Raw genomic sequence first — 15165 nt, 5'->3', positions numbered from 1 at the left:
ATGAAATTGGGCTCATGACTTTCTGACCGCCCCTCTTAAGTTACATGGCAAAATATTTCCTTTGAAAAATATAAAACCGTTCTCCAATCAGGTTTTCAAGTTTCACGTAACAAGTATTACGCTGTGGCATTTATGGACCTTCGGGACCATGAAACCTGCAACTGCATTAAAGCCTCCACCACTAGAGGGCGCAAGCCTTCCGTTCTTCACGTTGAGCGCCACAACGGCTTTGCCCTTCCATATTTTAATACGGTCGTTGTAAATGTTATGAAACGTGATGCTAAACCCTTTTATAATATCTCATTTCGCCCTATAAAATCCGCGATGCTGCTTCCCTGGACAGTAAAAAAAAAAAAAATTTTTTAAATAAAACTCTTCAAGCACCATCTATTCCTAAAAGCGTCATAATAATAATAATAATAATAAGTGGTTAAGAGAATGGATGATGGATGGATAATAATGTTGTCGAATTCAAGAGAGAGCGATATATATGTGAATCGAGCAAATGTGATTTTTAAGAAATAGAATTTGCAGTACACTGAAGAGTCATATGCTGGGAAAAGAGAATTAAAAAAAAATGAATCCCTTATTAATATCATCGAAACAGAAATGCACCGCAATCTGACAGAGCCTGGAGCTAGACAAAAACAAGCGTGTGTGTGTGTGTGTGTGTGTTCGTATTATGGGGCAAAAAAATGTAAGACAGCTATTGACGATTCAACAAGTCATATAGGTTTATTAAACTTTATTAAACATCTTATGAGAGACGCTGTGTTTTGTCTTTTGTTAAAGTGCCTCCAGATAATCTCTCGGTAAACATTCCTTTGCAGCTATATTCATCTCCAAACCATTCTGGTCCCATACAGCAGTTGCTCACAACAAAGTGTTTCAATGTGATTTGTGCAATCGTTCGGTTCCCATCAACGTTTCGTCAATATCTGCTCGTACACATCCATTTACAATGGAGGAAAGAAACGGGAAACTAGTGCAAAGACACAAGAGGAGCTCCTCAAACAAGATATTCAGTGGAGCTCCCATAATACTGGAAATACATTGAATATGTACTACAATAAATGTACTATGTTACAGTAAATGCGTAGAATTCAAACAGATAGCCTAATTCGTGCGAGCCATTCTCAAGAAGAAACTACATTCTCACACTCCAACGCGAGGAAGGTCTCCATTTGGTTCTCCGTCCCATCGGAAGGCCGCTCGGCCGCTGCGGACATTCGCGGAAATAAACGCACAATAGTAATTGCATCGCAGTCGAGGGTCACGTGTTACACACATCTAGAAAGTTCTATATGAGGAATAATTCCGCTGGATTCTCTTTCTTTGGCCGACAAAGTCACTATTATTTAAATTACCAATGATTTACATAATACAAATTATCACCATGTACTGCACATGAAGATACACTTACATTAAAATACCTGAATCTGTATACAATGAAAATGCAATATTTTCTATCTAATCCAATATGAATAAATACTTTTTAAGAACACATACCGGTATCGCGTGATCGCATGAAACAGACAATGAGCCAGCATTTGAAAATCAGAATCACACACATAGAATAATAACCTGTCCGACTCTGAGAATATGACAGACTTAAACACTTCCTCTCAGGATTTGACTTTGAATTGCTATCCTGTGCACATATATTAATTAGCTTATGTTTCATAAATACCATCCCTAAAATACTTATCCAGTATATATTGTATATGCACACCTGCACTCTGGTATACGGAAGAAGAATTTCCTGATGCTTGTCAGGTTTTGAATTGTGCTTCTCTGCTTTTCGCGCACACACGCACACATTGAACAAGAATCTAAATGAATTCAACGACACAGGATTGAACGTACGCAATACGAGACTTCCCAGCACCACGCGTCCATCACGTACCTGCAACATGTGGCTATAGAGCTAAAGGAGGACAAATGTGTGCACGGGGAGCGGGCGGGGCCGGGGGGGGGGGGTCTGGGGGGGGGGGGGGGTGTGGGAGGGGTCTTGCAGTCTTCTTGTTGGGTCTCTCCTCAGGTGGGGAACAGTCACAATGCTGCGCTTTAGAAATACAACACATAGAACACTGCGGCGGTGCTATAGGAGGTCTACAGGTCATGACCCAGCCTCTCTATCTCATCAATGAGGAAGTCGATGTCAGATTGGGTGGCGGCGTGGTTGGACACGACCATACGGAAGAAGTTGACTTTGTTTCCCTGAGGCTGGTAGCCCACCATGGTGGTCCCTGACTCCATCATCATGGCCTTGATCTTCGGTGCAACCTGCGGGCAATAAACAAAGAAACAAAACAAATAAATCACATCAAGTGGGTAAGGATGGAGAGCCTGCAATGAATGACATTTTACCATGATGTCACACATACAACTGGGTGGCAAAAGTCCAATGGATATTCCGATGGCGCCACTACTCAACAAACCCTTAGTGTGGATGTCATTTGGAATTATCCCCAACAAGTTCAACCTTGGTTGAAAAAAATAGGCTAAAACACACTTAAAATCTCTCAAATGCATATGGAACAATGTGTTATGGTCCGGTGAAACCAAGGTGGAACCGACATACAGAAATTCAAGCATTAAGTTTTTCTTAAAACTGGGCTCTTAGTCAAGGTGGGGGGAATTATGAACAGTTCCTTCGTCAAGGTGGGGGAATTAAGAACAGTTCCTCAGTCAAGATGAAGGGTATCATGAACAGTTTCTTAGTCAAGATGGGGGAATTATGAACAGTTCCGTAGTCAAGGTGATGGGGAATTATGAACAGTTCATTTGCCAATGTGGGGGAATTATGAACAGTTCCTTAGTCAAGGTGGGGGGTATTATGAACAATTCCTTAGTCAAGATGGGGGAATTAGGAACAGTTCCTTAGTCAATGTGGGGGGAATTATGAGCAGTACCAAATGTACCACATTGGCACAATTCTTCAACCACATTATGACAGCTGTTTATTTTTTATTTATCCTCTGGAAAAGATTAAAAAATATGTCTTCAGTTGTACAGGTATAGGGCGCATTAATGGTGGAAAAGGTTTTGAAAGGATTCATCTTTGTATCGACTTTGTGTTGACTTTTTGTATGTCTTGTGAAAACCAGATGATGGAGGTTTGGTTACCTTTAGAAGAGGCCAACAGGCAGTCATTAAAAAAAAAAAACAAAAAAAAAAAAAAACCTCAACCATTTGGGCTAAATCTGTCGTCGTCGTTTCAATTCAGGTCAGCTGTCGTCAATCACTTTTCTGCCACTCGGGAGAACCCCGGCGGCGATTGTTTACCGACATTAGGAAACGGTCGACTGCACTATCTCCGTGGTAGCAGTGTTGACGTGCGTCTCACCCTGTGGAGCTTTTCCCGCCTCTCCTCACTGTCGGGCATTCCTCGGAGGCTGGGCGGAACGTACCAGAAGCAAACGTTGGTGTGCTGGGGCTGCAGACAGAAGTAGTCACAATTACTGGACTGGATGCGGAAGCAAATATGGAGACATACGAAATGAGGGCGGCTTACCACGCCATCAAACACCATCTGGTACCCCTCCCTGTTCTTGATCTTGTTGTACAGGTACTGAGACAGATCCAAGCACCTGTCTATGTGCTGCTCAAAGCCAACGGTGCCCTGTGAGGGGAAACACAGCCTTAAAAAGAAGCAACCACGGTGACATGCTATTTTGGATGTGTGCACACTTCGTCCTTTCACCTTGGCCTTCCACATGAGCCAGAACTTAAATATGTCGACATGCCGGCCACACTGAATGGCTTTGTCCCCGGTGTCGTATGTGACGTCGTACTGCTTGTCTTGTTGGAACAAATAGCCGGCACACATGGAGTTGCAGCCGCCCATCAGTCCCTGCGGCAAATGCACATACGTTGCAATCTCAATCTCTGTTCGCCTTTCCTCAAGACATTGCTGGGGGAAATATCAAGATATCGATGCGACAGCGACACGGCGTGTGAGTTCTCTACCTTCTCTCTGACCAGGATGGCTGAACACTGCAGGGGCACGCCCATCATCTTGTGAGGGTTCCATGTGACAGAGTTGGCCCTGCGAAGTTGAAACAGGACGTCGCAATCATCGGACTGGGAACATCGCCGCGACAGTACGTGAATGAAGCGCACGACAGAATCCAAGAGAGGAAAGCTCAGTTTCGATTGACACTGTCTGCGAGCTCCTGTATTGGCCCGTTTACAAACGGTCCATTGCTATTATTCACGTAGTTTGCGGCAGTGGAGACGAGTTCTACATTGTTACCTACTTCCATGAAATAGTCCGAATATTAAAAAAAACTCCTCAGTATGATGGCGTGTACTACGACAGCACACAGCAGTAGTATTGTGTATGAAGGACTATAGATGGATATAAATGGAGGGGCCATCCATGCGCAAGTACTACACACGTGTTGCGCATGCACTGAAAAATGGATATCAATCTGTTTTTGCCGACTCGATGTAAAAGTTCCCCATGTATGTTCATGAAATTACCTCTCGATTCCATTGAGCTTGTGGCGGTGCTTCCTGGACATCAGCAGACCGCCGCCCCACGCTCCCTTGCGAGACAAAACAGCAAAACAATGACTCAGCATTGCTGTTGCGAATGATGAGAAAATGATGTTGGAGACTTACGTCAACGTGCAGCCACAGGTTGTACTTCTCGCAAATGTCAGCAATCTCATTGATGGGGTCAAAGGCGCCGTAGACGGTGGAGCCACCTGTGGCGTTGACAAATAACGGCACGTAACCCTGTCAAATGGAAACAAACGTGAGCCTTTGGCACCACACGATCGAGGAAGGAAAGGGAAAAAAAACAGCAGTAAAGTAAAACAAAGACCCCACCTTCTGTTTAGCGTCAATGATCTTAGCCTCCAGATCAGCAGGAATGACCCTCCCCCTGGAAGATTGGAACACGACACCTCGTCATACCTGAAAGTCACTGCGCACTTCCTTTTTCTATTTTGTTTCAGGTCTCGTGCGGACCGATGTGAGGACCATCAGCATTTGACAGCGCAGCAGGCCTTGCAGTTTCTGGAAGCGTTTCGCTCCCTTGCCGATAGCTTGCCAACTGACATTAGAGCAGTGTTGGAAAAAAAGACGTTTTTTCCGTCTCCCACTGCAGTTGGATGGCCGTCACATTGCTCCAGCTCGTAGAACATTGCACGCTATCCGTGGCAAGCTTCTCCAAATAGGATCTGCTCTTGACAAACCGCGTGGCAAAAGGCCTGCTACTACTACCTCTGATGAAAACACTGAACTCTCGGTGTAGCCGTTTGCGCAAAGCCAGGGAAAGTCCATCCAGAGGCCTGCACTGGAACGCAAAATAAAAGCTTTATCCAGACAGACTTTAGGTTGTCGAGCGTCATAATCTTCTGCACGAGGCCTTTCAACAACCCGAAGTCGGCACAGGTGAAGCTTTATCAATTTCGGAAGCATCGGCAGAAGCGAATGTTTGTTGAGGCTGAGACGGGAGACTTTCCCTGGCTTTGCGTGAACGCCTGCTCTAGCAGTTCCATGTTTTCATCAGTGGTAAAAAAAGGAAATGTATAAAGACCTTTGAGACATATATATCTATATATATATATATATATATTTTTTTTTTTTTTTTTGTCTTTTTACATGCAATTTGTGCATTACAGTACCTCTCATCTGTGCTCAGCAGAATGACGTTCTCCGTGCCAAAACCCAGAGCAGCACCCGCCTTCTTAATGGAGTAGTGGCTCTGCGGGAACAAAGGCAGGCCATGAGGCTCTCGCCGCTCACTGGCACCCATGCGTCCATTTTCTGTCGCGCTTATTCTCACGCGGGTCGCGGGCGTGCTGGAGCCTATCCCAGCTGTCATCGGGCAGGAGGCGGGGTACGCCCTGAACCGGTCGCCAGCCAATCGCAGGGTCACTGGCACAAGCGCTCAAAAGGCCATCAAGGGAACGCGGCACAGCGGCGCCGTTCTCAAAGGCAAAACATCCGCCCGCAAAATGGGTTCATTAACACGGATTGATTTCATTCATTAAGATGATTAAATCATCGGCTCGTTGATTTAGCATAAATAGGCAAAACGATCCAAATGTAAACTATTAGAAAATAATTGGTTGATCAATTTTAACAAAACTATTTCTAAGGATGGCGGCACGGTGAGAGACTGGTTAGCACGTCTGCCTCGCAGTGGCGAGGTTGCGGGTTCAAATCCGGCCCCGCCTGTGTGGCGTTTGCATGTTCTCCCCTGTGCCTGCGCGGCTTTTCTCCGGGTGCTCCGGTTTGCTCCCACTCCCCAAAAACATGCGTGCAAGGTTAATTGAAGACTCTAAATTACCCGTAAGTGTGAATGTGAGTGTGAAAGGTTGTTTATCGCTATGGGCCCTGCGATTGGCTGGCGACCAGTTCTGGGTGTACCACACCTGTGCGTGCGTGCCCGGTGGTATCACACAACATACATGTTCCGATGTGAAGAGAACCAGTCGAGGAGCAGAAGACATCCCCTTGGTCTTGACCTCGGGGAAATACTTGTAACGTGCGATCATCACGCTGTACATGTTAGAAATAGCGCCCCCTGTTGAGGAGAAGACACATCGATGTGTGCAATGAAACTGGCTCCTAAAACTGACACAAACCTCAGTTCAGGAACAATGTTCGCAAACAAAATTGCTTTACGAGCAAGATTTTACGAGCGTACCATGTCACCTATTTCATCTACAGATATGTATCGCTATGTTTCCAGCGGGAAAAGTTGTTGCGGTTGTTTCGTGGCTAACCTGGCGAGAAGAGGCCGTCTCCCTCGCCGCCGGGCCAGCCGACCATCTCCCTCATCTTCTTCAGGGTCAGCTGCTCCATTAAAACAAACACAGGCGCGATCTCGTAGGTGAACCTGTCAATCATCCCAAAATGCTCGCGTCAGCACATCGTGCGCCATTGACAACCGTTTTCCTATCGTTTGAGCGAGAACCGCTGAATTTCAATTCATTTGACTGATACGAGCGTTTGGATTATTGGCAGTTGGTATCCATCATTGTTTCTAAGGGCCAAATATTTTTCCAACTTTTGAATCCCAAAATGTCTTTTCCCCAAATGATGTTTGATGATGCGCAACATGTTTTGCGACCATGCTAATGACATTTTGGGGATATATCGGACGAACACGATTGCATCTTAGTTTCTTCCTCCGCCGCTTTTGCAAATGTCACTCGAGCTGTCTTTAGCGTTAACGCCGCCGGAGAGAGCCTCGTGATGTCGTCGCGTCACATTACCGGAGTGAAGTGCCATTTAGCAGACAGAAAAATAAATGCCGTTGTTTATAATGAATCCGTATGAATTTGTGAAAGTCTTGCACGTCTTTACCGTTATGACGATTGTTTCAAGACAGGAGTGGAACGGATTCAATGTTCATTTCTTCTGTTTGAAGGGCAACACGTGGAAAATGGTGCCCTTTTAATGAAGCCGCGTATGTCTTTACCGTGATGAACGTTTTGTCTTTGCCGTTACAAAAAGAAGTGTGTTTCAATGGGCTTCTTGAAAATCGCGCAAATGCGCAATTAGAATTTGGCGCGTGTCTTTACCATTATTGATCCAAAACGCCCCATATTTAGGGAGGAAGAAGAGAGTTTTTGCATGCATGCACACAAAGAGGGGGCAGCGTTTTCCTCCATGATGAGCTTGCTCCATAATTCCCATTTGCGCTCGTTTGCTGACGAGAGCTCATTAAAGGAGCAAACATTCACATTCAAATGGCCTCCGTCGTTTCATTAAAGCACACAATGCGGCGATGGCTATCTGTCGATCCGGCCGACCTCACTCACAATTGTGAAATGGGGGGGGGGGGCGGATTTGACAGCTGAGAGGAATTCGGTGCGTGTTGGGCGGAGATAACGCGGCGTGCGCGTGCGCGTGCGCCGTGCCGGGTGCGACAGAGAGAGAGAGAGAACCCCGCTCACAAATGAATTCCCCGGAAGTCTGCTTGAATGAAAAGACAACGATTGCAAGGGTGTGTTGCACAAGAAAAAGAAGTCCACCAGGAGAGGAAAGTCTGTGTCGCGAGGCCACTTGCGGAAAAAAAGGTTTTGGGTTTTGGGTTTCGGGAGGAGGCGAGATAAAGGCCGCGAGGAGAAAACGAAGAAAGAGGAGGACGCGGGAAGGGACATGAAGGGCGTAAAACAAAACAAAAACAAACAAAAAAACAAAGGCACCAAAACGCGGAGGGGGGAAAGCGGGGCGAAACAAAACGTGGAATGACATGATGAGGACATGAACGACATGAACATGAGGCTCGTTTACAAATCATTTGATCAAATTAAATTCGGTCAATTCAAAAATGGATCTCAATAAATCCGTTAAAAGGCACGCGCGCACGTATTTCGTCGAATTGCTGCGCTTTCTTTGACGCCGCAGAGTCCGGGCAAATGGCGGCGGCTGATAAAACACAAACGCGACTTCCACGAGCCCAACACACTCGTCATAACGCTAAAGACATCTTCTTTCGTAGCTCGGAAATAGCAGCGTTGCTAACGCGAAAGACCACGTTTGGAAACGAAGCCACAAAAGGAGCTTTTTTGTGCACTAACGGGCGCTCGTGTTCGTTTCCACGGGAAAGGACAATTAAGCGACAGGCCCAAAATGTCCAAAAACGTCAGCGGCATCTTCGCAGAACATATTGATGATTTCAAATCGCCGAAACGTCATTTTGGCATTCATTTGAATGACTTCCAAGAATTCGGTAGGCGACAGGAAATTATTGATGGTGATTGATCAACACGCATGCAAATGAGCCATTTCTCAAAGGGTAAAAGGGACGAAGGAACATGGCGTCGTTTCACAACCCACACCAAATGGGACGTCGTCCAGCCGCAGCAGACAAGAAACAAAAGCTTTTCCCAATTCTCTTCCGTCGGTTGCACGGCGCCATAATGACGATAATGGCGATGATGATCCCAATCAGAGGCAATCGTCGCTCTTTTGAGGGTGCAAATGAGCCCTCAGTCACCTGCCCGTCTCCGGGGAGAGACCCCCTAATTGCCCCCCATTACCGTCCTCCGGGGCGCCCTTTATGTGACTGACCCCGCCACACCAGCCGCTTTCCACGGCGGGCCCGCTTGTGCCCGCTCGTGCCCGCTGGTGCCCGGGGACATTGTGTGACAGCGAGGGGCCCAGCTGGCCGATCTGCCGAGATCAATGGGCCGGAAAGCCTTGCTGCTGCCTTGCTGCCGCCTTGCTGCTGGTGCGAGCGCGCGCAGTCCTTCAAGAAGGGATGTGCAGATAGAGAAGCGGGCGCTTTCATCTTTCGAATATTTTTGAGAAATTGTAATTGTTCATAAGGAAGCAAACATTGTAAAGTCCTATTTTTCAAAATGCGAATGGCAAAATGTCTTTACGGTTCGCTGTCCCGACGTGTTTTCCGGTGACATTTTTTGATATGCCGGATTTTTCTCCGATTCCGTGAAAACGAGCACGACATCTGGCATCGTATTGTCATTTTTTTCCGTGTGCTCCTTCTCTGTCGCTCGAGCTGTCTTTAGCGTTAACGTCCGGCTCGACTCGATGCGGAGGAGCGACTCCTCGGCATCGGATGACGGCATCGGAAGCCCGTCCTCCGCGAGACGCGGCGACGTAATAGAGATCACGGATCCCCTAACACAAATTCTGTCCGTGAAGGCAATGAACACAATCGGTGAGAAAGGGAGTCCAACCCTCACTGCAAACCGATTCTCTTTTGTACTTCCTTGATCCCAATTATTTCTCATTGTTTTCGTTTGCGTTTTATTCATGTAAAGCGGCAAAAATAGGCCGCTCACCTTTGGCGAAGTGCGAGTCTTCGGTCCTTCTGCCGTCGCGCAGTGGCGTGAACGTTTTTTGTGGGGAGCGGAGCGAGCATGCGCCGCGACAAGCGGGAACTCGATGCCTCCGCGCGACCGCGACCCGAGATCAATAGGCAATCTAACCTCCCCTGAGGCGGGACGGAATGAGACACGCCGCGCGTGTGTGACTTACATGTTGGTGTTGGCGGCGGACGTGAGCCACTCGCCCGCCAGGCCGATGATGTCCAAACCTGACGACAACTGGTTGAAGAAGCGAGGGTGACCTGGAAGACCGACAGACACAAAAGCAGTGCAACCGGGTGAGGTCATTTCACCACAAAATGACATGAAAATGTGTCAAGGAATGACAGTCGCTTTGGGAAATTGCCACGATTACAGTTTTAGTTCCATTTGAAAAATCGCCGCCAAAGCTCTGATTTTTTTGAAAAGGTTTGACTCATATTTACACTTTTGAACACATAAAAGAACATTGACTTTTGAACACCTTCATCTTTATAATTCGGGAGTAGTTTTTTTCTCTAATCTGCTTTGTTGAAGCGATAGTGTCTAAATTGTGCACATTTGTCATTAGGTCAACATGCTATCATATTTTCCACTTTTTGCTTTTTTTGTCGGTCTGTTTCCGCAATGGAGACCCGACAACCAAAAGGTGGCGGCCCAAAAGAAATTGTTGAATTCCAAAAAAGAAGCTTTCCCAGGTGCCTTCAGCGTGATTGAGGGAACGATGTGAAAAGGAGCCACATATCGGTGCAGAAGGTCCATTTTGTGCGGTTCTTGGCCGTACCTGTGCGGACTCCGTATTTGAGCGTGTCCCTGCAGTCCACCAGGATCTGCTCCAGAGACTCGGGCTGGTCGGACAGCTCCAGGTTGAAGCCCTCCATGCCCTCCAGCAGCTGGTGAGGGTGGTGGAAGTCCAAAACCTTGGTGGAGCGCTCGAAGGTCTTCTTCACATAGTTGGTCAGGATGTCGACCACCTCCAGTAAAAACTGCATGGTCGCTTCTTCTCCATTCTTGGCAGGCAACAAGTCTACAACAGCCAGGAAGAAAATAAATACATAAATACGATTTCTCCCTAATAATAATCATTTCGTAGCAGTAAAAATATATATGTATATATATATATCTATATTTTCACACTAGTTTAACCTCTGCATACATATATGGCAAAAGATGCAATTGCTCACGCAAGGCGCATTTTAAACAAATCCTCCTCCTCCTCATCATCATCATCATCATCATGATCGTAATAATTAGCTGCACTAGCGTGAAATGATGATCGCAACGAAACACAGAAATATGTTTGTCCAGTGTGTAAGAAATGCGGTTGGCGCGGCACCTCGGGCAAACAGGTTGGAGAAGTCGGTCTCGGTGCGTCGGAAGCGGGCGTCCCTGTCGCCGCTGTTGTCGCAGGAGAGCAGCTTCTTCTGAGCCAGTCTCCCTTTCTCCTCCAGGCTGTTGGTCTTCTGCAGGAAGCCTAAAGCGCAATGGCACGGCTTAGGAGCGGCGGCGCACGAGGTATCGCCGAACATTTCCATGGCGCAAAGATTTCCGCAACGTTTTCACTTTGCACTTTGCGGTTTTCCGGCCAAGCGAAGGAGGTGTGACGTTTGAGTCGAGTTGCGCTTCGGCATCATCGCCACATTTGTGCTGGAGGCCCAAGCGAGCCCGGACTAGATAGAGAGTAGACCACACCCACCGCGCGCGGGCACGGGCACGGGCACGGGCACGCGCGCGCCCTGACCGACCGGACAGCTTCGGCCCCTAAATTGGCTTCATGAAAGATGGCCGCGTTTGGCCCAAGATGGCCTTTCGAGGCCCACAAGGCCCGCTAAATGTGCGACAAGGAGAAAAGCTCACGAAAATCGCCATTTTCGATCATTCGGACAATTTGCCACGAGGAGAAAAATCCGATGTTGCATTTTGCAGAGGATTTCCCACAATCGATATTTGAAGCCGCGAAGCCCGAAATCCATTCCAATGTCTTTTCACTAATTATTGTCTGCAATCCACAAGACATTTTTTGAGGGGGGGGGCAAGCATTCCTTTTCTCATGATATACAACGAAATATAATTACTTGTCATGTGTACTTGCAAGAATTGTTTCTTCCCCCAAAATAGTTTTGGTGCATGCGACTGCAGGATTTGCCAAATGCATTTCTGCGCGTGTGTGCTTTCTGGCATATTTGCGTGTGCTGTCTGAAAAGCTTTGTGGCCTGGCAAAGACGCGGAACGGGGGGGTGGGGGGGGGGGGGGGCGGGTCCAGGGGCGGTCAGAGTGGGCGAGAGGAGCTCTCATCGTCGGTGCCAACGGGCTAATGTCCACTGACCTTTCCGAGACGCTAACGCGCTGTGACACTGTTGTCGGCCACGTGCTCTGTCGCTCGGAGAAACAACGTTTGCACGGGAACGCTCACCGGACACTTTTCTTTTATTTTGATTGTATTTTTTTTTTTTTTTTTTTTTTTTTATACAATCGTCGTAAAAGAGGAGCAGATCAAGGCCACGCTGATCATGATATTTCTTGGATGCAGGAGACAACTTACCGCAGATCCTCGTGCCCAGTTTCCGTGTACAGCCATGCATCCACGCATATTCGTAGGCTACAACAGAATATAAACCTTTATTATAAACCTTTCAGTTGCGGCGGCGGCGGCGGCGGGGGGCGGCGGCGACGGCGGCGGCGGTTTGACGCGAACGCGCTCGGTGAAGCACACGCGATGGAATCGGAAGAATATTGCAAAAATTGCAAATGTTCTCCTTCCATTCGGGAACACAGTTGTCACTTCTTTGGTCCTTTTTTTGTCCATGAAAAGCTGCCAAATCATTGGCACAAATATTATTGGCTACCTTGAATTATGCATCTTTATTTTCTTTTTTTTTCTCTATTTGGACTTATTGTATTTAAAGGATTCCTGTACGCTGGACGAGTCAGAACATTTCCGAGCTATAAGGCCAAATCAATAGGGACACGCTGGCTCAACACCCGTGAAATGAGCTCGCTAGGAGGAGGGGGGGGGGGGGGGGGGGGGGGGCGGGGAAATTAATTGAGTAAAACCTCGCACATGTGCGACTGGGGCGAGCTGCTGATGCTCGGGGAAGTCTAGCAGACACTTTTTACAGGCCCACGCGTGAGCGGAGGTCACGCGGGGCCGGTGGGACCCGATGCAAAGCGCCGCAAGCCTGCACGGCCGTCAATCGGAGGAGGGGGGGGGGGGGGGGGGGGCAAAAAAACAAACAACAACAAAGAAACTTGTACAGCAACAGCAATAACACGGGGGGAAAAAAAAATATTAAGATTTTGGGGGATGCACGCGCGCACACAAGCCATCGGGAGCGAGATGACGCATACGGCGGACGTCGTGACGTCATCCAGCAGCAGCAGCGGCGGGGGGCGCGACGCGGGCGAGTCACATGAAAAGCAGCAATTTGAGCGCATGGCTGCAATCTGGAAAATGTCGGCGACCGTCGCACTGCAACACGCTCAGACATGGAGCAAGATACAGAACGAAAACAAATCATCAACATATCGGTTGCACCTGCTTGAAAGGTGGGCCACCGACGTCACTTTCCGACAAAATAATCCCATAAGAAATGTTAATTGAGCACCTTTGAACGATGTTGTACGGAAGCAAATTCAAAGCACTTTTTTTTTTTTTTTTTTTTTTTTTGGAGGGTTAGGCACAAAAGTGGAAAAAAGTCCCAAACGCGTCCAGAACATGCTGACGCAATCTAACATCACCTCACATCGAGTTTGCGCAAGAAATGTTTTTGGGCTTTGTTTTCAATATTCAAATGTATATGACATTTATATTGCTCATTTGAAAATGATATATGAGTACGAAAAGTAAAGCTCCAATGTCACATGATGTCCTCGCCTGCACGGCGCACTGCAGACGGACGGACGGACGGACGGACGGACGGCTGCTGTCTGTTTTTAACCGCAGTGATTTATGACGGAGCCCACACAGCCGATGACCCCCCCCCACCTCCCCCCCTCCCAACCCCCTCCCACTCCTCCCCAGACGGAGAAGGTGGGGCGAGGCGGGCGCGAGTGGAGAGTGCAGCGCACTTTGAGCAAGGCAGCCTTTTCTTTTGATTGTGGGCGAAGTTGCATTTCTAGCAAGGTGTTCTGCGGACGTACTGGTGGTCGAGGGCCTTAAATTGCCGCTGCCGGGGTCCTGGTCCCCGCCGACGCTCCTCGCCTCTGCCGCGGCCATCGCGTGCGCTCGATCCGGTCTCCCGAGTTTCAACTGCAAACCAAGCAGAACAGCGACAACGATCAATCTGCAGCCGTCGAAAACAATCATTCTTATCCTCATTGTGCACGTGGCGCGCACCGCTGGAATGATTTCACGCGCGATGCCAGCTCGGCAATTTGGAAGCGCAATTGCGCACCGGGGGGTGGGAGGGGGGGGGGGGGGGGGGGGGGGGTGCACATTTCTTTCCTGTCGCCTTGAAAGCCTCATTTAAAAAAAAAAATAAATAAATCATAATAAAAGTCACCGGAGATAAAACGTGATCATTTTTTTATTCCATCAGTGTGAAACATATAGCTTGAGTTGATGGAATTAAAAACGTCAACTGCTGATAAATGACCTCCAAAAATGTTTTCATTGCACTGAACGAATATGAGGGAAAACAACAACAACAACAAGAAGAAGAAAACAAAACAAAAAGGGACAATTGGTCGGTTGAAATCAAGCCGACGTGTGAATCATCTTTTCCAACTGAGCGAGCGTCCAATCTCTCCGCGCGCGAGACGCCGCGAGGGCCGACGGGAAGGCGAGAAGGCGAGACGTCGTTACCGGCGCGCGGGAGCAGAATCCGCAATCGTCGACGCTGAAAACGGAGGCTCGCAGGTGCTGAGGTGCGCAGACGTCCCGAGTCGGCAGCCGGCACTGGCTGCCTCAAGAACATTGGACGCCGTTTTTATAGGCGCGGCGGCGGCGGCTGCCCATTGGTCGCTCGCGCGTGAGTCACACGACATCGCCGTCGACGAAGACGCCAAACGCAACAAAAGTTCATCAAAACGCGAAGGTGTGCGTGCGCGTGACCTTGGGACGACGACGCGTCGGTTTGGGACTTGTGGGACTGAACCCAATCCGGATTCTTCCATTTTTGATTCACTTTTGCCAATTGAACACGAGCTCCAATTCTGCTTCATTACCCAATGGGAAAACGTTTGCATTTCTCATAGGCCGATCCCAATTGGATTTTGGAAGAATACAATTCCCAAAATAAATAAAAAATAAAAAAATATATATACACATCTATTTATATATATATAAAAACTCGGTATTGTTGCTTGAATGTCATTATATTTGTTTCATGTTGTAATGTGTTAATGTGTCAAAAATAAGAGACAA

At 47.8% G+C, this 15165-nt stretch overlaps 1 protein-coding gene across 2 annotated transcripts; it reads right to left on the bottom strand.

The window, feature by feature from the left end:
• Positions 1–709: 709 nt before the first annotated feature.
• On the bottom strand, positions 710–14741 carry LOC133489057 (glutamate decarboxylase 1-like). 2 transcript variants are annotated; one of them, XM_061797738.1, is made up of 17 exons: positions 14605–14741; positions 13941–14049; positions 12343–12399; positions 11137–11274; positions 10585–10827; positions 9973–10063; positions 6747–6859; positions 6429–6544; positions 5640–5719; positions 4840–4894; positions 4630–4746; positions 4489–4553; positions 3973–4051; positions 3707–3856; positions 3518–3625; positions 3350–3439; positions 710–2286 (listed from the first exon to the last, which is right to left on the bottom strand). In XM_061797738.1, exons 2-17 carry the CDS (start codon positions 14014–14016, stop codon positions 2113–2115), a joined length of 1752 nt encoding a protein of 583 aa, XP_061653722.1. In that variant the 5' UTR covers positions 14017–14049; positions 14605–14741; the 3' UTR covers positions 710–2112. The 2 variants fall into 2 exon arrangements, with proteins under 2 accessions (XP_061653722.1, XP_061653723.1); XM_061797739.1 differs by lacking the exon at positions 12343–12399.
• Between the last annotated feature and the right edge of the window lie 424 nt (positions 14742–15165).

The sequence above is a fragment of the Phyllopteryx taeniolatus genome, chromosome 14 (assembly GCF_024500385.1).
Source record: "Phyllopteryx taeniolatus isolate TA_2022b chromosome 14, UOR_Ptae_1.2, whole genome shotgun sequence".
Classification (NCBI taxonomy): domain Eukaryota; kingdom Metazoa; phylum Chordata; class Actinopteri; order Syngnathiformes; family Syngnathidae; genus Phyllopteryx; species Phyllopteryx taeniolatus.
Note: the sequence above shows the minus strand (reverse complement) of the source record. Positions and strands in the feature narration are given on the sequence as shown.

Coding starts and splice junctions, on each gene's coding strand:
- LOC133489057 (XM_061797738.1), bottom strand. CDS start 14,016: ATGGCCGCGGCAGAGGCGAGGAGCGTCGGCGGGGACCAGGACCCCGGC. Junction 6,545..6,746: donor AGACGGCCTCTTCTCGCCAG/GTTAGCCACGAA, acceptor TCTCCTCAACAG/GGGGCGCTATTTCTAACATG. Junction 5,720..6,428: donor TTCTCTTCACATCGGAACAT/GTATGTTGTGTG, acceptor TTGTTCCCGCAG/AGCCACTACTCCATTAAGAA.